This window comes from Hevea brasiliensis, chromosome 11 (assembly GCF_030052815.1).
Source record: "Hevea brasiliensis isolate MT/VB/25A 57/8 chromosome 11, ASM3005281v1, whole genome shotgun sequence".
Taxonomy (NCBI): Eukaryota; Viridiplantae; Streptophyta; class Magnoliopsida; order Malpighiales; family Euphorbiaceae; genus Hevea; species Hevea brasiliensis.
The window spans coordinates 82,798,112-82,822,485 of record NC_079503.1 but is presented as its reverse complement, the minus strand read 5'-3'; the positions used below and the strand labels follow the sequence as shown (position 1 = coordinate 82,822,485).

Sequence of the window (24,374 nt, the reverse complement as noted above, 5' to 3'; positions counted from 1 at the left end):
TTAAAGTGTGAAATCTTAATTATGAAATTGTTTTAATAGATAATTTTATTCAAAATTTATTTCTAGCATCCAAAATAAATTTAATTCACTCTCTACCTATATTTGGTAGCCTAGACAGTCAAAATTGCTATGTAACTTAGTATTTGCTAACTAAATTTCTTGTGGGAATGATACTTCACTCACTACTTTATTACTTATTAGCGATCCATGCACTTGCGAGGTTGTAAAACCAGTAAATAAGTAATAAAATAGTGAGTGAAGTATTGTTCCCATGAGGAATTTAGTTAGCAAGTACTAAGCTACACAGTAATTCTGACTATCTAGGCTACCGAATGTAGGTAGAGAATGAATTAAATCTATTTTGGATGCTAGAAATATATTTTGAATAAAACTATCTATTAAAGCAGTTCTAGAATTAAGATTTCACACTTGAACCTTATTATGGATTTTAATCTTATCTATTCGTTGGATTGAGGATCATTGCTTTGATGAAAATTAATCCTAAGATATCCTAGGCCCTCTCCCAAGACACCTAAGGTGTGTTTCAACCAGAACCAAACCCTACTTTTGTTGGTGATTAGTCCTAATAAAAACCTCTTAAGATCTATGATTAATTATGAAACTCCACAAAGGTCATCAGCCTATCTATAACGATTGGGAACCAGCCACTAGAGGAATTGTCCGCTTTGGCTATAAGCCTCACGGTTTTGTCCCATAAGTGGAATGGAGAACTTCCCAGGAGGTCACCCATCCTAGGATTTCTCTCAAACGAGCACGTTTAACCCTGGAGTTCTTCCAACTCTCCAGGCCATTCCACCAAAAGGCGCTTCTAGTGATTAGTTCCCCTATTTTATATATCATTACTTTTTAAACCCAAGACCATCTCCGTGCTTTGCCGATGTGGGATTTGCCTAAGGGACCTTTCTCCCCCCCTTTCGGGACTCAGCGTCCTCGCTGAGGTTTGCCCCACCATCGCCCAAGAGGACACGCGAGCGGCTCTGATACCAATATTGTAACGATCGGAAGCCAGCCACTAGAGGAATTGTCCGCTTTGGCTATAAGCCTCACGGTTTTGTCCCATAGGTGGAATGGAGAACTTCCCAGGAGGTCACCCATCCTAGGATTTCTCTCAAACGAGCACGTTTAACCCTAGGCAAATCCCACATCGGCAAAGCACAGAGATGGTCTTGGGTTCAAAAAGTAATGATATATAAAATAGGGGAACTAATCACTAGAGGCGCCTTTTGGTGGAATGGCCTGGAGAGTTGGAAGAACTCCAGGGTTAAACGTGCTCATTTGAGAGAAATCCTAGGATGGGTGACCTCCTGGGAAGTTCTCCATTTCACCTATGGGACAAAATCGTGAGGCTTATAGCCAAAACGGACAATTCCTCTAGTGGCTGGTTCCTGATCGTTACACTATCTCTAGGTCAGATTTCCTAGGTTCAATATTCTGATTTTCCAACAATAATCTTCACCTTTCAGTCCTTCAATTAGTATCTTATGTCATGTCTAAATGGATACTAACACATAGCATGCATTAAGAACGCAGAATATTAAATCAAAGAATAAAACTCAAATCCAATAAATATAACTCAATATTGATCCATAATAATAATTTCAAGCGATACTCTCCTAATTCCAAAATAAAGAAATTACTCACTCATTGTGAGTTTAACAAACATAATAAAAATAAAATAAAATAACATGAAAAGTCCGCCTAAAGAAATAGAACAAAAAAACTGAAGAGGATTTTCTGCAGCTTTGAACTTGTGGAACTTCAGCTAAGGATCTCCCTTTTGTGCTGATGCTCTATTCTCTGAGACGACTATGAAGAATGTGTATGTAAAAAATGAATCCCCCTGAGGTGTTATTTGCAGCCTCTATTTATATTAAATGGCCTAGGGTTAGGTTTTCAAAGTCCTGAAGGCATTAAAAGTCTGTTTTGAGTGTAAAAGACTACAACTGGAATCAAATCAGGAAACTGACTGTCATATGATACACGCCTGTGTGTCACTACACGGCCCAGGGCCATGTAACTTACTGGGGCTTTGAAGACTGCATCTCGTATTGGCACAGGAGATTACATGGGGCATTGCTAGTTACACGGGTCCAATTACATGGCCTGTGTTCTTTTGCTCTTCAGAGAATTCTTCAAGCCTGGTCAGGCAGAGACTTACATGGTTCGTGGTACATGGTCCACATACTGTGTTTCTTCCTTGGCTCTTTAGTTTTCTCCTGGCAGTTGGTTACACGGGTCTGTGACTTTGATTACCAGACCCGTGTAAAGTGTATCAACAACACTTCTCTTTTATTTTGGGTTTTTTTAAGCTTTCTTCTGTACTCCTATGCCTTGGAACTCCATCCAAACACCTGAAATGATGCAGAAAACATGGAATTTAGAGCTTGGCAATGGAATTTACAAAAGTTGATGAAATTAATGATTATGCATGAGATTACTTATCCCAATGCTGTGAAATACTATACAAATATGCTTAAAAATATATATATAGTACAAGTGCATCAAAAGGACACTGGGCTGGGTGGTTGGGCAGGTGGGAAAGATTGACTTATATATCTAAACAAAAACGGTGTAGCATTTATGTAGGCAGCAAATCGGTTGGTTTGGTTTTTTTGGTTTTTTTTTTTGTAAAAATCGAATGAACGAAAAACTGAAGTTACTTAAAATCTAAAATCAAAACAAACTGTTCAAATTGAAAAACCAAACCGATTAAACAGAATTGGCTCGGTTGTGTTCAATTTTTTAATTTAAACCGAAAACTGCACACCCCTAATAAGCAGAAGTAATTACATGCCGAAGCATCATAAGACGCAATAAGACTGTGTTTAGTTTAGAATAAAGTAATATAATTTAATGTAATGTAATTAATTATATAATGAAATTAAAGTTATAATGTAATATAATATAATTGTTGTCATAGTTTTATGTTTGATTGTAAATAAAAATATAAGTAATGTGATATAAAGATAATTTTTATTTTAATATTTAATTTATTTATAATATTAATAATAAGTAATTAGTAATAGATATAGTAATTGGTGTTGAGAAGTAATGGTATCTAAGTGGTGGGAGTGGTTGCAGCGGCGGCGGCAATGATAATGATGACAGGGTAAGAGTAGTGGTGGTGATAGGGTGAGAATAGAGGTGGTGATGGCGGTGACAGCAATAATAACTAAATGGTGACGAGGGTGGCTAAGTGGTAGTGATGATAATAATTATGGTGGTGACTACTAGTAATGACTAGTGATGGTAGTGATAATGATGTCTAAAAAGAAATGAAAAAAATAAAAATAAGTAATTATAATTATATTCGTTTTTATATATAATAATCATTACATTACTTTTAAATATATTGATTATATTATGTAATTATAATTCTATTACATAAATTTTATCGTATTATTAAATAATATAATTAAATATAAAATATAATTATGATTACATTACAAATTGATACGCTAAACATTTTTAGTCCGCACAAGGAAAGACTCGGAGGCTGTAAAAGCTGTTAAACTGTATGTGCCCTAGAGAATCTTGTGCCTTGTAAATGATATTGTGAATATTTTAATGATAATTAACATTTCATTTAAATATTGTATGTTTCATATCATATTTATTTGAAATTATCCATTAGCAATATGTTATATATTCTATTGTTTGAGATAAGAATATGAGTGACAGAATAAATGAGACATTTGCTATAAATCAGAGTTCACAACTAAATGATATTTTGGTGGGCACATTATATCCAAAGAGGTATCACCTCTTTTTATCTCCATTGATCAGTATGAGATATTAATGTATATGGAATGGTCAGTCTCATGCCATCTGATATGAGATATCAGGATAAATACAGTGAGCACTTATGAGATATGTAGGCTAAACTTGTGATGTACAAATAACATGAACATGGCGTTTACTCGAGTTAATAAAATGTTATCTGTGTCATACTAGTGCATGTAATCCTCAGACCTGAGATGACACGGTTGTCGATATGGGAGGTTTGAGTTTGATACCACTCACATATCTATACTGTGTATGGACATTTCGATGTGTGTTGGCTTAGATCGGTCATATGTTGGGACATGTGTTCAATCAAGTGGGGATCCGTAGCCTTGAGTAAACAGGGTTAAAAGTCCTATGCGGATTTGAGCTGTTCTTGACAAGATTAAGCTCCTGCCCAGGACAGATGACTTTGTTAGGAAAGATGTTTCCTGATGGTAAAGTCTAATGTGTCAAAAATTAGAATTCAAATGAGTGCATAAGATTCTATAATAAGGGGTATGACTCTACCATGACCCTTAATGGGATTGGGACATAATACAGAGGGATTTTAGTGCATGGTGATGTATGATTTGTTAGTAGTATGCCCTAGAGCATATCATTTTATATGTATCTTGTACATATTTTATTAATAAAAAGACAATTTCACTTTTCCGTTTACATAATATATTAATGTGTAATTGAAAAGGTCCATTAATATTTTATTAGAAATTATATTCTTAAGTTGTTAAGAATATGAGTGACAGTATTTATAGAACAAAGTATCATAAATTGGTTCACAATCGATGATACTTCACAAAGGACATAACTTATCCAGAAAGATTGTAATCATGTTTGTTCCCAAGGTATTTATATGAGATATAAATAAGATGGAGTGGTGAGTTTCATACCACATAACATAACAAATATGATAGGCACTTATACATAATAAGTAGGTCGAACCAATGACGCTTATGACAAGCACATGGAGTTTACTCTTGTCAATACATTGTCATATATTATATCAGTGCATATAATCTTTAGACTTGAGATAACACAGTTATCTTATATATATGTGGTTTGAGTTTGATACTGCTTTCATACTTGTACTGTGTATGGGTAAATGGACATTTGTTGGCTTCTACTAGTTATATATGGAGATAGGTGTTGATCAAAATAGAATCCATTACCCTATGTAAATAGGGATAAAATCCTATGTTCATTTAATTGTTCTTGATGTTTCAAGTTCCTGGCCAGGACAGACAAATTTAGTCAGAAAAGAGTTTCTGATAAGAAAATCTAATTAATTAAGAACTGGAATTAAAAGAGAACACAATGTTCATAGCAAATGGGGTTTGACATTAACCATGACTCCAGCTCGAATTGAGATTTTGTAACGGAGAGATTCTAGTGCATGGTAACATATGATTAAAGGTTCATTTAAGATATTCCTTATTATTGGTTGGGTGGCCATAACATACTATGCTAGGTGTCAACCATGGTCTATGAGATGCCTGAAATGATTTAGAGAAATCATTTATGGTAAGAAAGAGTTCTAATGATATTAAGAGTTAATATCATTTCTTATTACCAATAAGTAATGAGCCTAATAAGTCACACATCTACACAAGCTAATCACCATTTAAAATGTGATTTTATTGATTAATTAAAGAGTTTAATTAATTAATTAAAGAGGTTTGGTTGCAATAACATTGCAAAGTCTCTAGCATGACTTGAAACCAAATATAGGTTATTGGATGTATAGTATAAATTAAATTTATATTTAATTTGATTAAATATGAATTTAATTATGACAAATTAATTAATTTATATTTGATATAAATTAATTTAAAGAGGAGAAATTATAATTTTGGGTTGAGAACTCAAATTAAAAAAGTAAGGGCAAATTGATCTTTTCACATGGTGACATGTGGCACCATGAGATGGTGAAATGTGGCACTATGAGATGGTGACATGTGGCACAATGAGATTGTGAAATGTGGCACCTTGAAATGGTGACACATGACACTATATGATCTTGCCACTTGTCTTCCTATGATAAAAGACCACATGTCATGATTTAAATGGAGCTTGACACTTGGCATTATAGGATTAAATCAAATAATAACAAGATGAGATCTTGTGATGATATGTGGCAAGGGAGTTAGTGAGGATTTGACCTAAGTATATAAAGAATAGAAATAAAGAAAAAATCACTCCTCTCTCTTTTCTCTCAAGTTGCCGTCACTTTTGGTGTCTCCTTCTCCTCTTCAATTTTTCAATTGATTCAAAAGAAAAACTTTGATTTCCTCTTAAATTAAAATTATTAGAAAGTGTTTCTAACTCCTAATACATTCATACAACCTTCACAAAGCATAAACCCCATCTCAAAATTAGTTGACAAGGCTTGAGAAGTCAATCTAGGGGCTGCCATTGTAACTTTGGTGTGTGCTTGTGGTGGACAAACTAGAGGGACAATATTTAGGGTCCTAAGTACATCTTAGGAGTCGAGATTACATCAATTGTGCATCAAGAGGTTAGTACCTAAAAATCTCTCTTTTAGTTAAGGTTTGATTGAATTAAATATTAATTTATAATTTTTAATGGCAAATGAAATTTTAATGCATGTTAAAATATATTTTTGTATGCAATTGGGTATTGAAAATTAATTAGGATCATAAGACGCTTGGTATGGTGTATATAATCTTATAAATAATTTTAAAATTCAAGGTTCTAATGTCCTTTAATCCACGCTTCCACTCCTTATGATTAAAGGTTCATATTTTAAGGTATTCTTTATCACTAATTTGGTGGTTATGGCATGCTATGCTAGGTGTCAACCATGGTCTATGAGATGCCTAAAATGATTTAGGGAAATCATTTACAGTCTAGAAGAATTTCAATGATATTAAGTGCCAATTAGTAATGAGCCTAGTAAGTCACATACCTACACAAGTTAACCACTAAGTATATAATGATTTAATTGATTAACTAAAGAGTTTAATTAATTAATTAAATAGATTTGATTTGCAATAAGATTACAAAGTCCCTAACATAACTTGAACCAAATCTTGGATATTGGATGCATAATATAAATTGGATTTATATTTAAAGAGTTTAAATATAACTTTAATTGTGAAATTAATTAATGAAAATTAATTAATTAATTAAATTAATTAATATGTGATATAAATTACTTTAGGGGAGAAATTACAATTTTGAATTGAGAACTCAAAAATATAAATAAGGACATTTTAATAATTTCACATGGTAACATGTGGCACCGTAAGATGGTGACATATGGCATATATGTGCTACTTGTCTTCCTTTGATGGAAGATGACTATTTGATGATTCAATCTTGGCTTGAAAAGTGGCTTAATGAGATTAAGACATGTTAAAGTAAGATCAATGGGATTATGACAAGTGGCACTCCATTTAATGCTTTTTGTCTTGCATATTAATGTAAGATGAGAAAAAGATAAAAATTAATTAAGGCATTATTATTCTTCTTCTTCTTCATTATGGACGGCAACAAGGTCCTCTCTCTCTTTCAATTTCTTCCGTTGATTCACAAAGAAAAGCTTGCTTTCTTCTTGAATAAAAAATACTAAAAAGTGTTTATAGTCTCTCACATCCAATATAACCCTACCTAAAGCATAAGCCCCAACATTCAATAGTTGGCAAATCACCAAAAGGAGAGGATAGGGGCTGCAATTGGTAGAGCTTGGAGGAGCTTGTGGTGGACAAGCTAGAGGAACTCCAAGTAGTGTTCTTGAGACTGCCAAAGGAAGCAAGAAGTTTGATTCTACGCCCCAAGATGTTAGAGTCCTCAAAACCCTCTTTTAGTTAGGGTTTAATTTGTTTAATTGTTAAATAATGATCCTTAATGGCAAATGAATGTTTAATGCAAGCTAAAAGTATGTTTTGGCATGCCTTTAGGTGTTTAAGATTAATTAGGAGCATAATACACTTAGTATGTTTGCATAAAACCCTAGAAAAAATTTTGAAATTCAATCTCTAAAGCCCTAATCCATGCTTCCCGCTGCCTTCAAAAGCTTCCTTAGCAACACTAAAGCTAGCCTATTAGTTTGAAGTAGGATGAGAAAATAGAAACTGGACAGAAGTGAAACTAGCAAAAAGAGCTAAAATATCATCAACACATAAATAAATCTTGGAAATGACTAATTACAGATCCTCCATTCAAACTGAAATAGCAATGCATTATTGTTATTATTATTATATCACAAACCAAATTTCAAGCATCGCGTTATACATTTTTTTTTATGTCCTAATTAAAAAAAATTAAACGTGTTTTGACAATTTAATTTAAAGTTTTAAATATCAGTAAAATTAATCAAATTTTTAAAAGTTATTGAAATTTTATCTAATTTCCATAAATTAAATTTTAAATTCAAATTTCGACTTGTTTGTAACTATAATTGAAAATTCAACTTTATTACATTCGTCGACTCTTTCATAAATTTATATTGATAATTATTAACATCAAATAGTGAAGAAATTTAGTAATAGCGAGAAAAGAGAGTGTGAATCGCATCATTGAATTTGACTAAATGACTAAAAATTTTAATACACTATAGATATCAAAACAATCTTTTATAAGTAGTTGATAGTAATAATAAAATTGCATAAAAAAAATGAAATACAATAATATGTCAAAAATTTAAATAAAATTACAATAATTTTATTACAAAATTTAAAAATATGATAATTATGCTAAGATTTAAATGTTTATATTAAATTGAAAAAACATTTAACTTATTTTTGAGATTAGGATTTTTTTTATTCTATTAAAGATAAATAATTTACTTAAATAAGATAAAGATAACATAAAAAAATATCATTTATAAAAATTTGAACTTTAGTCAATAAGATAAAGACTAAAATCTCTTATGAATTAAATTAATTCTATAAATTTAAAGGTCAATAACTAAAGAGTTTATCAATTATTTTGAATATGATATTAATTTTGGCTATTTAATTTAATTGTTTTTTTATTAATTTTTATTTTCAAATTAAAAATTTCATTCTTTTTAATTACAAAAATATTTCATTTTAAAATAAATAAAAATCATTTTATGAGAATTCAATTATTTTTTTTTATCTATAAATGTTTACTCAAAGTGACACCTTTAGGTTATTAGGGCTTCACACATAATTTCTTCTATTTTTTTTCATCAAAATTTAATTGAAACGGCTTTTCATATACTCTCCCAAATTAAAGGGATGCGCAGTATTAACTAGCCTGAATCGACTCAGCCAATTCAATCATAAAATTGACAATCAGGCTGAATTACATCTAAAATCTAATCAAATCTGATGATCCGATCGGTTTGATCATGAATCCCATAAATAGAACAAATCTTAGTATTTTTATTTCTAATACTTGCATGAAACGACTTCGTTTTATACATTTGACACACATTAATTAGAGACACGTAAGAACTCTTCAATGGAGCCAAAAAAAAATGCTATGTTTTATATTATTTATTATTGTTATTTTTAGATAATTAATTTTAAACGATTATCCACTTCAATAATATTAATTAGAATTTAGAAATAAATTACATAAATTAATAAAATATTAAAAAGTCCTTTTTTTTCAAAAAATATAAGTTAATATACTAAAATATCATTTTTTATTTAATATATTAATATTAATTTGTTTAGTTTAATATTTGTATACAAATATTAATTTATCAAAATTATGATTTATATAATACAAATTTAATATTTATTAAATAATTTATAATATAATATTAATTTCTATATATAGCTGTCTTAATTTTATTAAAAAAAAATTCCCATCACATAATATATATTTGAGAGCATACAATAGGGCAATATTTGCAACAAAATTACAATAGTTGATATATTTATTTAACAGAGATAATGATTTACTATTAATACGTAGATGTTAATGAATTTCTACATTGAACGGACACACAATTGTGTTGTTGGAATGTGTAAATCATGAATATAAACTTTATTTTTTTTAATTTTTATAAGCCAATTAGTCAACATTCATTTGCCTTATGATTTTTAGGGTTTTTTTATTTATAAATTAATTAAATTAGCTTAAAAATTTTAAAAATAGGTTAACTTGATTATTTATAATAATTTTTTATTTATAAATTAAGTTTATAAATTAAAAAAAAATAGGAGACTTAATTTTTTATTTTAATATTTATAATTAATTTAATTAAATATTTTATTATATATCTCATTTAATAGCTGTTATTGCTGTCGCAGATATAGAGACTAGAGGAGCAGCAGATTGAGCTGCTGAGGATTGATGAGCTACCTGCTTTGAAGCTATCGGGTATAATTTATACCTTGACTGTAAAAATTTATTTTGATGTATGTAATGTATGTAAAGGTATGGACATGTAAAACTAGTCTTGAGCAGTTTATATAAAGTTTGTAATAAATTTTAGTTTGAATTTCTCTTAGTGTAAATTTTTGTAATGATGTATATAAATTATTTTATTTTTAATGAAATATGAATGGAAGTATTTTGCTTAAAATTGAATGAAATTGATTAATGATATTTTAATGATTGTTGAATATTGGAAATTATGGATTTGAATTTTTGAAAATTGGTAAATGACGTTGAAATTGATTGGGATGGTTGTGAATTTGAAGAAGTTGTTGAGACAAATTATTGGAAGTGTTTTTTTTCAGGTATTTGAGGAACTGTTTTCTCAAAATACAGACGGTACTCTGCCGAAATTTCTATAAAATTTGCGGAAAAATAAAATGGGCTAAAAATTTTAACTAGTTTTTAACTTAATTAAATGTTTTAATGTCTATTAGAAAATGCTCACCACTTATATAAGTAAGAAAATTGTTTTAAAATCCCTTGTAGGGTACTTAATGAGTTATTAGTAGTGAAGTTCGGTAGTTCATTAGGTATTCTACGGGATCATATTATGTCTTACAGAGGGGTAGGGTGTGACACACAGCTAAAGGATATTTTGGTGGGCACATTATATCCAAAGAGCTATCACCTCTTTTTATCTCCATTGATTAGTGTGAGATATTGATGTATATGGAATGGTGAGTCTCATGCCATCTGATATGAGATATCAGGATAAATACAGTGAGCACTTATGAGATATGTAGGCTAAACTTGTGACGTACAGATAACATGAACATGGCATTTACTCGAGTTAATAAAATGTTATTTGTGTCATACTAGTGCATGTAATCCTCATACCTGAGATGACACGGTTGTCTCTTATATGGGTGGTTTGAGTTTGATGCCACTCACATATCTGTACTGTGTATGGATATTTCGATGTGTGTTGGCTTAGATCGGTCATATGTTGGGATATGTGTTCAGTCAAGAGGGGATCCATAGCCTTGAGTAAATAGGGTTAAAAGTCCTATGCGGATTTGAGCTGTTCTTGACAAGATTAAGTTCCTGGCTAGGACAGATGACTTTGTCAGGAAAGATGTTTCCTGATGGTAAAGTCTAATATGTCAAAAATTAGATTTCAAATGAGTGCATAAGATTCTATGATAAGGGGTTTGACTCTATCATGACCCTTAATGGGATTGGGACATAATACAGAGGGATTTTAGTGCATGGTGACGCATGATTTGTTAGTAGTATGCCGTAGAGCATATCATTTTGTATGTATTTTGTACATATTTTATTAATAAAAAGGCAATTTCACTTTTTCATTTACATAATATATTTATGTGTAATTAAAAAGGTCAATTGATATTTTATTAGAAATTCTATTCTTAAGTTGTTAAGAATATGAGTGACAGTATTTCTAGAAAAAAGTATCATAAATTGGTTCACAATCGAGGATACTTCACAAAGGACATGACTTATCCATAAAGATTGTAATCATATTTGTTCCCAAGGTATTTATATGAGATATAAATAAGATGGAGTGGTGACTCTCATGCCACATAACAAATATGATGGGCACTTTTAAATAGGTCGAATCAGTGACGCTTATGACAAGCACATAGAGTTTACTCTTGTCAATACATTGTCATATATCATATCAGTGCATATAATCTTTAGACCTGAGATAACACAGTTATCTTGTATATTGATGGTTTGAGTTTGATACTACTTTCATACTTGTACTGTGTATGGGTATATGGGCATGTGTTGGCTCCTACTAGTTATATATGGAGATAGGTGTTGATCAAGATGGAATCCGTTACCCTAAGTAAATAGGGATAAAATCCTATATTCATTTAATTGTTCTTGATGTTTCAAGTTCCTGGCCATGACAGACAAATTTAGTCAGAAAATAGTTTCTGATAAGAAAATCTAATTAATCAATAACTGGAATTAAAAGAGAATATAATGTTCATAGCAAATGGGGTTTGACATTAACTATGACTCCAGCTCGAATTGAGATTTTGTAACGGAGAGATTCTAGTGCATGGTAACATATGATTAAAGGTTCATTTAAGATATTCCTTATTACTGATTAGGTGGCCATGGCATACTATGCTAGGTATCAACCATGGTCTATGAGATGCCCAAAATGATTTAGAGAAATCATTTATGGTAATAAAGAGTTCTAATGATATTAAGAGTTAATATCATTTCTCATTGCTAATAAGTAATGAGCCAAGTAAGTCACACATTTTAACAAGCTAATCACTATTTAAAATGTGATTTAATTGATTAATTAAAGAGTTTAATTAATTAATTAAAGAGGTTTGTTTGCAATAAGATTGCAAAGTCCCTAGCATGACTTGAAACCAAATCTAAGTTATTAGATGTATAGTATAAATTAAATTTATATTTAATTTGATTAAATATGAATTTAATTATAAGAAATTAATTAATGGAGATTAATTAATTAATTAATTTATATTTAATATAAATTGATTTAAATAGGAGAAATTATAATTTTGGGTTGAGAACTCAAATTAAAAAAGTAAGAGCAAATTGATTTTTTCACATGGTGACATGTGGCACCATGAGATGGTAACACATGACACCATATGATCTTGCCACTTGTCTTCCTATGATAAAAGATCACATGTCATGATTTAAATGGAGCTTGACACTTTGCATCATAGGATTAAATCAAACAATAACAAGATGGAATCTTGTGATGACATGTGGCAAGCGAGTTATTGAGGGTTTGACCTAAGTATATAAAGAAAAGAAATAAAGAAAAGATCACTCCTCTCTCTTTTCTCTCAAGTTGCCGTCACTTTTGGTGTCTCATTCTCCTCTTCAATTTCTCAATTGATTCAAAGGAAAAACTTTGATTTCCTCTTGAATTAAAATTATTAGAAAGTGGTTCTAACTCCCAATACACTCATACAACCTTCACAAAGCATAAACCCCATCTCAAAATTGGTTGATAAGGCTTGAGAAGCCAATCTAGGGGTTGCCATTGTAACTTTGGTGTGTGCTTGTGGTGGACAAACTAGAGGGACAATATTTGAGGTCCTAAGTACATCCTAGGAGTCAGGATTGCATCAATTGTGCATCAAGAGGTTAGTACCTAAAAATCCCTCTTTTAGTTAGGGTTTGATTGAATTAAATGTTAATTCATAATTTTTAATGGCAAATGAAATTCTAATGAATACTAAAATATATTTTTGTATGCAATTGGGCATTAGAAATTGATTAGGATCATAAAACACTTGGTATGGTGCATATAACCTTATAAATAATTTTGAAATTCAAGGTTCTAATGTCCTTTAATCCACACTTCCACTCCTTCATGATTAAGGTTCATATTTTAAGGTATTCCTTATTACTAATTGGGTGGCTATGACATGCTATGCTATGTGTCAACCATGGTTTATGAGATGTCTAAAATAATTTAGGTAAATCATTTACAGTCTAAAAGAGTTCCAATGATATTAAGTACCAATTAGTAATGAGCCCAATAAGTCATATACCTACACAAGTTAACCACTAAGTATATAATGATTTAATTGATTAACTAAAGAATTTAATTAATTAATTAAATAGATTTGATTTACAATAAGATTGCAAAGTCCCTAGCATAACTTGAACCAAATCTTGGATATTGGATTTATAATATAAATTGGATTTATATTTAAAGAGTTTAAATATAAATTTAATTATGAAATTAATTAATGAAAATTAATTAATTAATTAATATGTGATATAGATTACTTTGGAGGAGAAATTACAATTTTTAATTAAGAACTCAAAAATGTAAACAATGGCATTTTAATAATTTCACATTGTGACATGTGGCATATGTGTGCCACTTGTCTTCCTTTGATGAAAAATGATTATTTGATGATTCAATCTTGACTTGATAAGTGGCTTAATGAGATTAACCCACATTAAAGTAAGATTGAATGGGATTATGACAAGTGGCACTCCATTTAATGCTTTTTATCTTGCATATTAATGTAAGGTGAGAAAAGATAAAAATTAATTAAGGCATTATTCTTCTTCTTCTTCATTGTGGACGGCAACAAGGTCCTCTCTCTCTCTCCCAATTTCTTTCATTGATTCACAAAGAAAAGCTTGCTTTCTTCTTGAATAAAAAATACTAAAAAGTGTTTCTAGTCTCTCACATCCAATATAACCCTACCTAAAGCATAAGCCCCAACATTCAGTGGTTGGCAAATCACCAAAAGGAGAGGATAGGGGCTGCAATTGGTAGAGCTTGGTGGAACTTGTGGTGGACAAGCTACAAGAACTCCAAGTAGTGTTCTTGAGACTGCCAAAGAAAGCAAGAAGTTTGATTCTACGTCCCAAAATGTTAGAGTCCTCAAAACCCTCTTTTAATTAGGGTTTAATTTGTTTAATTGTTACATAATGATCCTTAATGGCGAATGAATGTTTAATGCAGGCTAAAAGTGTGTTTTGGCATGCCTTTGGGTGTTTAAGATTGGTTAGGGGCATAACACACTTAGTATGTTTGCATAAAACCCTAGAAAAAATTTTGAAATTCAATCTCTAAAGCCCTAATCCATGCTTCCCGCTGCCTTCAAAAGCTTCCTTAGCAACACTAAAGCTAGCCTATTAGTTTGAAGTAGGATGAGAAAATAGAAACTGGACAGAAGTGAAACTAGCAAAAAGAGCTAAAATATCATCAACACATAAATAAATCTTGGAAATGACTAATTACAGATCCTCCATTCAAACTGAAATAGCAATGCATTATTATTATTATTATTATATCACAAACCAAATTTCAAGCATCGCGTTATACATTTTTTTTTTATGTCCTAATTAAAAAAAATCAAACGTGTTTTGACAATTTAATTTAAAGTTGTAAATATTAGTAAAATTAACCAAACTTTTAAAAGTTATTGAAATTTTATCTAATTTCCATAAATTAAATTTTAAATTCAAATTTCGGCTTGTTTATAACTAGTATTGAAAATTCAACTTTATTACATTCGTCGACTCTTTCATAATTTTATATTGATAATTATTAGCATCAAATAGTGATGAGATTTAGTAATAACGAGAAAAGAGCGTGTGAATAACATCATTGAATTTGACAAAATGATTAAAAATTTTAATACACAATGGATATCAAAATAATCTTTTATAAGTAGTTGATAGTAATAATAAAATTGCATAAAAAAAATGAAATACAATAATATGTTAAAAATTTAAATAAAATTACAATAATTTTATTACAAAATTTAAAAATATGATCAATTATGCTAAGATTTAAATGTTTATATTAAATTGAAAAAACATAAAAAAGATTCAACTTATTTTTTAGACTAGGCTTTTTTTTATTCGATTAAAGATAAATAATTTAATTAAATAAAAAACATAAAAAAAAATATCATTTATAAAAATTTGAACTTTAGTCAATAAGATAAAGACTAAAATCTCTTATGAATTAAATTAATTCTATAAATTTAAAGGTCAATAACTAAAAAGTTTATCAATTATTTTGAAGATGATATTAATTTTGGCTATTTAATTTTATTATTTTTTTATTAATTTTTATTTTTAAATTAAATTTTTCATTCTTTTTAATTACAAAAATTTTTCATTTTAAAATAAATAAAAATCATTTTATGAGAATTCAATTATTTTTTTTTATCTATAAATGTTTACTCAAAGTGACACCTTTAGGTTATTAGGGCTTCACACATAATTTATTCTATTTTTTTTCATCAAAATTTAATTGAAACGGCTTTTCATATACTCTCTCAAATTAAAGTGATGCGCAGTATTACTAACCTGAATCGACTCAGCCAATTCAATCATAAAATTGACAATCAGGCTGAATTACTTCTAAAATCTAATCAAATCTGATGATCCGATCGGTTTGATCATGAATCCCATAAATAGAACAAATCTTAGTATTTTTATTTCTAATACTTGCATGAAACGACTTCGTTTTATACATTTGACACATTAATTAGAGACACGTAAGAACTCTTCAATGGAGCCAAAAAAAAAATGCTATGTTTTATATTATTTATTATTGTTATTTTTAGATAATTAATTTTAAACGATTATCCACTTCAATAATATTAATTAGAATTTAGAAATAAATTACATAAATTAATAAAATATTAAAAAGTCCTTTTTTTTCAAAAAATATAAGTTAATATACTAAAATTACATTTTTTATTTAATATATTAATATTAATTTGTTTAGTTTAATATTTGTATACAAATATTAATTTATCAAAATTATTATTTATATAATATAATTTTAATATTTATTAAATAATTTATAATATAATATTAATTTCTATATATAGCTGTCTTAATTTTATTAAAAAAAAATTCCCATCACATAATATATATTTGAGAGCATACAATTGGGCAATATTTGCAACAAAATTACAATAGTTGATATATTTAAGAGAGATAATGATTTACTATTAATACGTAGATGTTAATGAATTTCTACATTGAACGGACACACAATTGTGTTGTTGGACTGTGTAAATCATGAATATAAACTTTATTTTTTTTAATTTTTATAAGCCAATTAGTCAACATTCATTTGCCTTATGATTTTTAGGGTTTTTTTATTTATAAATTAATTAAATTAGCTTAAAAATTTTAAAAATAGGTTAACTTGATTATTTATAATAATTTTTTATTTATAAATTAAGTTTATAAATTAAAAAAAAATTAGGAGACTTAATTTTTTATTTTAATATTTATAATTAATTTAATTAAATATTTTATTATATTATTTTTATTTAATTTTTAAATTTTTATCATATATCTCATTTAATATTATTTTAATCAATAAACCTTCTTCCATTGAATTAGCTTTTGGGATGAAATTGAGCTTTGACCATTTTTTCTATAGGTATCAATAATTCATGTAAGTTGTTGATGAAAAACCAATTCAAAAGGATGATTAGAGATATTTTCTATCAGTTTTTGTATATTAAGAGTGAATCTCTTTTTTAAGGGCTTGTTTGATATTACTATTGAAATTGTTATTGAAAAAATTATTTTTTTAAATATATTAGTCAGAAAGTATTAAAAAATAATTTAAAATTAAATTTAATAAATTTTAGTAATAAAAATATTAAAATAATAAATTTTTTTTCAAACTATTTTTTTCAATAACATTTAAAATAGTGCTTTTATTTAAAAAAATAATTTTAACCCTTCAAATTTCAATGTAAAACAGACACTAAATTATTTTTAAAACTCGCTTTCCTCTATCAAGTTAGTAATTATGAGTGATTCTAATGAAATCCAACCTTCATTTTCATTAGTAAGAAAAGGAAGCTTTAGTTTTTACCGATTGAAGTAACGTTGTTGATTATTATTATTTTTTTAAACTATATATAAATTCATCTGCAATAATAAAAAATTTTAATTTAAATTAAGTACGTATCATATTGTATAAAGTATATGTAAATTTGGTACAACAAAAAAGGATTGCAATAAAATATTTTCACCATATTAAAAATTTATTGTCCTTAAAAGAATTAAGAACACGTCAATAATGTTAAAAAAAAAAAAACACAACAATAAGATTCTAACAGAGCGAAAAATTGCAGTTTTTTTTGAAAAAATAAAATTTGATGATTTATTAACGAGAACATTATAATATTTTTATAAAAGGAAAAAAATATAAATAAATATAATTAAAGTTTTATGTTAAGAGATAAATTGTGTATTGTAGAATCCAGTTAGTAAATGGTCATTTTTAATTTTGGACAATAAATTTGAAAATTTGTTACCTTTATAACTCACATGATATATTTAGGGCTTAGCAGAATTCGGTTTAGATTGAAAAATTAAATCGAACAGAGTCAATTCGATTCAATCGGTTCGGTTTTAAAATTTAGTTAGTTTGGTTCTGTTTTATATTATAAAAATTTCGGTTATTTTGGTTCGATTTGATTTTGAAGAGAAAAAAATCGATTAAATCAAACCAAAACAGCATAGTAATTTTTATGAATTATATTTAATTATATATATATATATATATATATTAATTGTTTAATTTCATTGATTAATGATTATTAGGTTCAAATCAAAGTTAAAATTAGACCAAATAACTTGAAAATCAAATCTAAATTAAAAAATCAATAAAAAAATAAAACCGATCGATTTAAACTGAATCTAATTGAAATAGAACGGTTTGGTTCGATTCAATTTTTCACCCAATTCAATTTGGTTCGGTCTCTAAAATTTAAAATTCGATTTTTATAATTTAATTCGGTTTGATTTAATTTGAACCAAATGCTCATCCTTAGATATATTAGACCCTCAATTATCAATGAAGAAATAGATTGCATTATTAAAATTCACACTTAAAGATTTAAAATCTTAAATTAAAAGAATTTAACAATTCACATAAATTTAATTCGAAGAAAATCTCATACTTATCCTTACGAATGTAAATCTGGGAAGAAAAATGAAGATATGTTTCAAATCAGTACAAATATGAAAATTTATTAAAAATACTAATAAAAATAATAAGGTAAAAAAATAAAAAATTTAAGGGTATTCACTGATGACTCATTGATAGCTGCCTAATAAAAAAATCTAAAGGATAAAAGAAGAGAACTTTTCCAACCTGACTTATATTTGCAGTTGTTTTAAATTGATGTAAAAATGTCACAAATTTAATCAAGTTGATCAAAAGTAGTAAGTTAATTTATGTAAATTTATTATAAATTTGAGATTAATATTTTCTTAAAATATAATTAACCCCGACTATTGGGGAAATTGGAATTTTCAAAACCCTAACATTAGAATTCAAATTGCAAGCGTCCGTTGTAGTCTAGTCGGTCAGGATACTCGGCTCTCACCCGAGAGACCCGGGTTCGATTCCCGGCAACGGAAGTTTTTTTTTCAAATTTTCCTTTCACCTGTCCAGAGTAGAATGATTCTACCATTTCCTGAAGTTCATACCAATCCTGTTTGCATACAATTCCTAGCCTTAATTTATCAAAATGAGAGATTTAGGCGGGAAATTACAAAAATATTTCGCGGTCATGTCAAGGATTTGTAGTTTTACGGTACAAATTATAAAACGCCAAAACTTAGGGTTTCAAAGGAAAAGGAGAAAATGGAAGACTCTATCAACGGTAGAAGATGCGGCAGTGCCAGGGGAGGCATCGAAGAGAACGTTTTAGCTATCCTCGACGCCACCGATTCCAAAGACACTCAAGACGCCAACGACGACAGTACGTAGTTTCGCCTTTTCATCTCTTTGATCTCTCTGTTTTGCTCCCAAAAAACTATACGAAAACCAAGGAAAAGAAAAAATTTCTTTTGTTGTTGTTATTATTATTATTATTACTATTATTATTATTTGTTTATGAATCGCGCACAGGGATTGCTTTTATAGAAGCTGTTCGCGCTGCTTCTATTGATCGGGATGATGGAGCTCCTCCAACCAAGTAATTTTTAAATTATTTTTCTAGTTGCTGAAATGGATGCATATGGCATAATTATTGCGGATTTGATCTGATAATTGCATTGACTATTGATATTAAATTTGGGTTGTGCAGCAAAATGTACGAGGCCGTTTTCCAAATTATGAGGGTAGGGAAGTCTCTGGAATTGATTATGGAAAGTTTTCGGCTTTTGAATGAGCTAGATGAGGTGCTTCATGGCTTTTCTTCTGTTACTCTTGCTAATTCAATCCAATTTATATTTGAAACTTCTTATGCTTTGAGGATTCTAACTACTCCCTTTGAGATATTTTCTTTTGTTCTTTTGTGGTTTGTTTATCCATAGCGTTTCCCACGAGTTTATTTATCAAATACAGGCGCATCAGGGTCATCTGAGCTAGTGGTGGTTGAAGAGGCATCAAGTCTTTTGCCCTTTTCTTTTTTTTTACTGTTGTATTTTAAGTTCTATGCTTCTTTGTGTTGATGGTAATAGATCCTACCTTTGATTTTGGTTGCCTATTAGGCTTGGTCGCCATTTGTTTTTAATTTGGATATTACTTATGGCGAAAAAGAATCTGCTGGAAAAAGCTCTGGTGGAACATTTGACTCATCGGTGAGTTGGATATGCTTTGGCCAACTTTAATATTAAGTCTGAAATCTGAATCATCATATATTTCCTATGAATTGCAACTCGATATGAATTTTGTTTACATGTTTCCTCCAAGGAATGGGCATTTACTTCTTGTCCTATATGTGAGTGTTGGTAAACTTCGTTTATAATTAAACTTCTCTACTGTTATGTGATCACTTTTTATGTTTTACATCTTATTCTCTGTTATTGCCATTAGGGGGAGTAGATGGCATGGGGGATAGAGTTTTATTGCATATAGGTTCATGATTAAAAACTGTGGTTTTTTCTTGTTGCCCTAAGATTCCAGCAATGAGTAATGTTCCTGGCTCTCAATAAATTCTTTACAGTTATTTGTACGTGAATATTGGTATTTTTCGCTTATGAATTGCAATATTATTTTTCATTTGATTGTTTGTGCCACTTTCAGGTTTTCCATCTGTTAATACAGGATCTTGTTGAAATTGTCAATGAAAAAGGCCTTCAAACATTGGAAATAAGGGTTAGTATACCTATCCTTTGCACTTAACAAGTACAAAGGTGTACCATGCCTTCTGTGTCCCAATGGGAGACCTAAACTTGTTACTACCTCCTTGTTTAGTCACTTTGTTGAATGTGGCTCTTGCATGATTTTGTTTCAGTCCCTGGGGAAGATGTTGCTGTTTCATTATCTTATCAATGTCCTTGAAGGAGATTTTGTACCACGTAACAAAGCTTATAAAGGTAAGAGTAGATGATATATCTCATTATTTTGCTTTTCAGCATTAGAAGATTTAAACAGCTTATTGTTGCATTCCAGAAACCATGAATTGGATGCTTCTAAGAGAGTCCTTGCTCTGCATGCTTCTGGTATATTTCCACCTTCTAAGCCTTCCACTGCAATAGACCATTTACCTTTTGAATTGTGATAAGTGTAGTCATTAACTGCTGTATTACATCACGAGATTCAAATCATTCTTTTACTTTTATTTAGGATTTTTTTCAGTTACATGTTGAGGCATTCTTTTCCCATTAAATGGTAACATATGTGATGTTGGTCTTCCATTGATTTGGCAGAGTTCAAGAAGAGTAAACTACAAATCTCTAATGAAGGATTGCTTGTCCATTATGTGTGGACTTTGTCAATTTTCTTCTGAATTGAGTGATCCGAAACCTTCTGATAGTTCTGTGGCAAATCCATCTCAAAATGTTAATCCTGCTATAGCAATTGCTATACCTGAAGTGAGAAGCAGCACTTGTACTGCTATTCAGAAGCTTCTGACAATTGTAAGTTGCTAGAAATGTTGTTCAGTTAAGGGTATTCTAAAATCATCTAATCATCTTTTTTATAAATTATAATGATGATGACATTTTCAGATTATGGAGCTTGATGTGTCGAGAAAGAAAGCAGATGCCCAAGGTTGTACCACCAGAGTTGATGGTGTGAGGTATTTACTTGTCCTCTTAATATAATGAGGTTTCTTAATCATTGGTTTGTTACTTAAGATGGATTTCTGGGATTTGTTTCAGAACCCCTCTGGTTGAGATAATTCTAGATGAGTTGACTTATGATAGAGATATGCTTTCCCAATTTTTTGAGGTATTTATCTTGATCTTTTTTAGTTTCTAAACTCCCTCCTCTCCCTCCCACACACACATGCAGGCACAGGAATATGCATTGTGTGGAAAATTTACATAAGGCATGGACACCTGCTACTTTTATTCTGGCTCAGTGGCTTTGGAATCAATCATGACCTAGTCATAGTTCACTATAACCAACACAACTTTTCCTTTTAACTGTTGATGACATTGGGGTTTTTATAAGGATTGCCAATGTCTATTAATGTTTGATAACTTGCCTCTTCTTTTATGTAGTTTTAACAAAATGGTTGTTCTAAATGGCTTTCATGTTCTTGTTAACGTGTCACATGATAAGAATTCTCTTTTAATTTCTTAAGGCTCTTGTTCTTGGGTTTAGGTGATTCAAAGTTCTAATTTTTTTTAAAACAATTATTTTCATGAGTAGTTGGATGAAGCTGATCAGGATATTCTTATGCTAATTATTGGAATGACTTGCAGATTTTTAATGAACCAAAATGGAAGTTGGAAATCATTTTGCAGTTTTTTTCAAAATACGTTGCTAAGGTACATGAGTTGTTATTGCTATATCAAACACAATCAAAAGATGAGCTCAAAAATAAATGCTATCAAACTTCAAAAGTGTTGAACATTTTCAATGTAAGAGCTTAAAATGGATTATCAAGCACTGCATACATTTTATTTTGCAGCCTTCTGTTCGCACTCGGAGGTCTAATGGTCCAACAGAAGATGATGGGACTTTCACTGGGGTTTTGAAGGGCTTTTCAAACATCACTAGCACCAAGAACATTACTAAAAAGATCAGTATAGATGTAGTTCAGATACTTTTGGCACATGCTTTTCAGGTGATTGTTACTAACCCTCTCAGTATACATTCATGCCTTGAAATTTAATGTTATGTCTATGATGAATGCTGTTTTTCTATAAGAGTAACTTTGGAGAGGTATTTACGTGGGTGCAAAGTTCTTTTCGTAGTGCAATTGTTGAAATTAAGTCTGTGTTTGTTAAATTGATAGCTCTAGCTGATCAAAGAGTTGGCTACTTTGAAGTGGGAATCTCCTATCATCTCACATTGTCTTCCTAAACCACAAGGATATAAAATAAATTTGGGATCCAATCTGGTTATGAGGACACAAGCTCTAGGATTTCTGAAAGGATTATTGATCCCTGTTAGTGTATTATTGGTCGTTGGTGATTTTACCTAGTGTCATATATCAACATAAGAGGCAAAGAAAATAAAGAAACTTCATTGAGAAAGTACCAACGGAATTGTGGATTCATATTATCGGTAGATAATTTGTAAACTTCAACAGTAGGAACATTGTGATATGGGAATTTCAAAGTGCGGAGATTAGATTATAATTTAAATTGGTGTTATACAAAGTGAAATTTATGGGGATTGACAGCTCCTGCCCTATTACTAATTTTAATTTGCTTAAACAAGTGAATTCTTTTTTAGGCTTATTTGTCAATACAACCATCTCAACAAGAAGCTGAAGGCATCTTTGATTTTGATAAAGTGAGAAGCGACTCTCTTGTGGAAATATGTGAGAACGTAATCTCTGCGTTTAGTAATTTGAAAAGAATAAATGAGTAAGACTTCACAACTATTTCTTCTTAATAACTTTGTTTAGCAACTTCTACTTGCACATAATTAAGCAAGTTTTGCACAAGCAGCATGGCTTTATGTGTAATAAATTTTACTCTTAGTGGTTATTTTCCATATTAATTTTCTTTTTACCCCATTTTTAATCAAGTTTAAACGTTTATAAAATTTTATTTCACGTCATGATGCAGCAGCAAGGAGATTTTGCCTTTTGGAAAAGAAGCAATATTTACAGCAGCAAATATCCTCTCAATAAAGTCATAGGAGCTCGTTTCTGGATGATGCAGGTAACATTTTCAAACTTCGACTGCATGTGCGTGTTTCTTTAGAGCGCTTGTAAAGTTCATTGTAGAAAGGATGATGTTTCTACTTACATTCTTCCCTTCTCTTTGCTTTACCTTATTTGAAGCCAAATGGCAAATACTTGAGACGTCTTGTATTGCATTTTGCACGGAGGCCATACCATTGTAACCGATGGTCATTGTTTATGCAGGCAAGATTGCTGGTTTCTTTCTATCCTTTTTTGCCTAGGCCTTGACGTAGATATTACAGATTAAGTGAAACCTTTTTGCCCAGGGCTGCCTTATCATTCCGCTTGCTCCAGTAGGCCATGTAAATAAAATTACTAGTGCTTTCAAGTTCCAATTTGAGGGTGTATATGTACTTACAAATTAGTGTAATTTTGTATATCAAATCCGCATGAATTATAAAACTTTCTAAAGCCTCATTTTGAAGTGTCATTGGAAAATCCAGATCTGCTTCAGTCTTTGGTCTGATATTATATTACATCATCAAGGGAAAGTAGTTACCTATGATGCGGAATAATTCCCTCAAAATGATGGTCAGTAGCCTTCTTTGTGTTTGCAGAAATGAGCTAGTCATAGCATTCGATGTACCTCAAGAAGAGAGAAAGAAATGATCT

The 24,374-nt window shown here is 29.8% G+C and overlaps 1 protein-coding gene and 1 non-coding gene across 15 annotated transcripts; both read left to right on the top strand.

The window, feature by feature from the left end:
* Positions 1 to 19,013: 19,013 nt before the first annotated feature.
* On the top strand, positions 19,014 to 19,086 carry TRNAE-CUC (transfer RNA glutamic acid (anticodon CUC)). Its single transcript has one exon. It is a non-coding gene; the product is annotated as a tRNA-Glu (tRNA).
* Positions 19,087 to 19,090: 4 nt separating this feature from the next.
* On the top strand, positions 19,091 to 24,192 carry LOC131168714 (negative regulator of systemic acquired resistance SNI1). Of its 14 annotated transcripts, none has more exons than XM_058130237.1 (16): positions 19,101 to 19,430; positions 19,580 to 19,646; positions 19,758 to 19,851; positions 19,987 to 20,055; positions 20,164 to 20,253; positions 20,699 to 20,770; positions 20,910 to 20,991; positions 21,068 to 21,117; positions 21,325 to 21,534; positions 21,625 to 21,695; positions 21,778 to 21,847; positions 22,327 to 22,392; positions 22,536 to 22,691; positions 23,306 to 23,393; positions 23,647 to 23,739; positions 23,862 to 24,000. In XM_058130237.1, the coding sequence occupies exons 1-15, from the start codon at positions 19,313 to 19,315 to the stop codon at positions 23,706 to 23,708; spliced, it is 1,365 nt and encodes a 454-aa protein (XP_057986220.1). In that variant the 5' UTR covers positions 19,101 to 19,312; the 3' UTR covers positions 23,709 to 23,739; positions 23,862 to 24,000. The 14 variants fall into 14 exon arrangements, with proteins under 14 accessions (XP_057986216.1, XP_057986211.1, XP_057986210.1 ...); XM_058130235.1 differs by having other exon boundaries at positions 23,644 to 23,739; XM_058130236.1 differs by having other exon boundaries at positions 19,103 to 19,430; positions 23,946 to 24,192.
* The last annotated feature ends 182 nt before the right edge of the window (positions 24,193 to 24,374 follow it).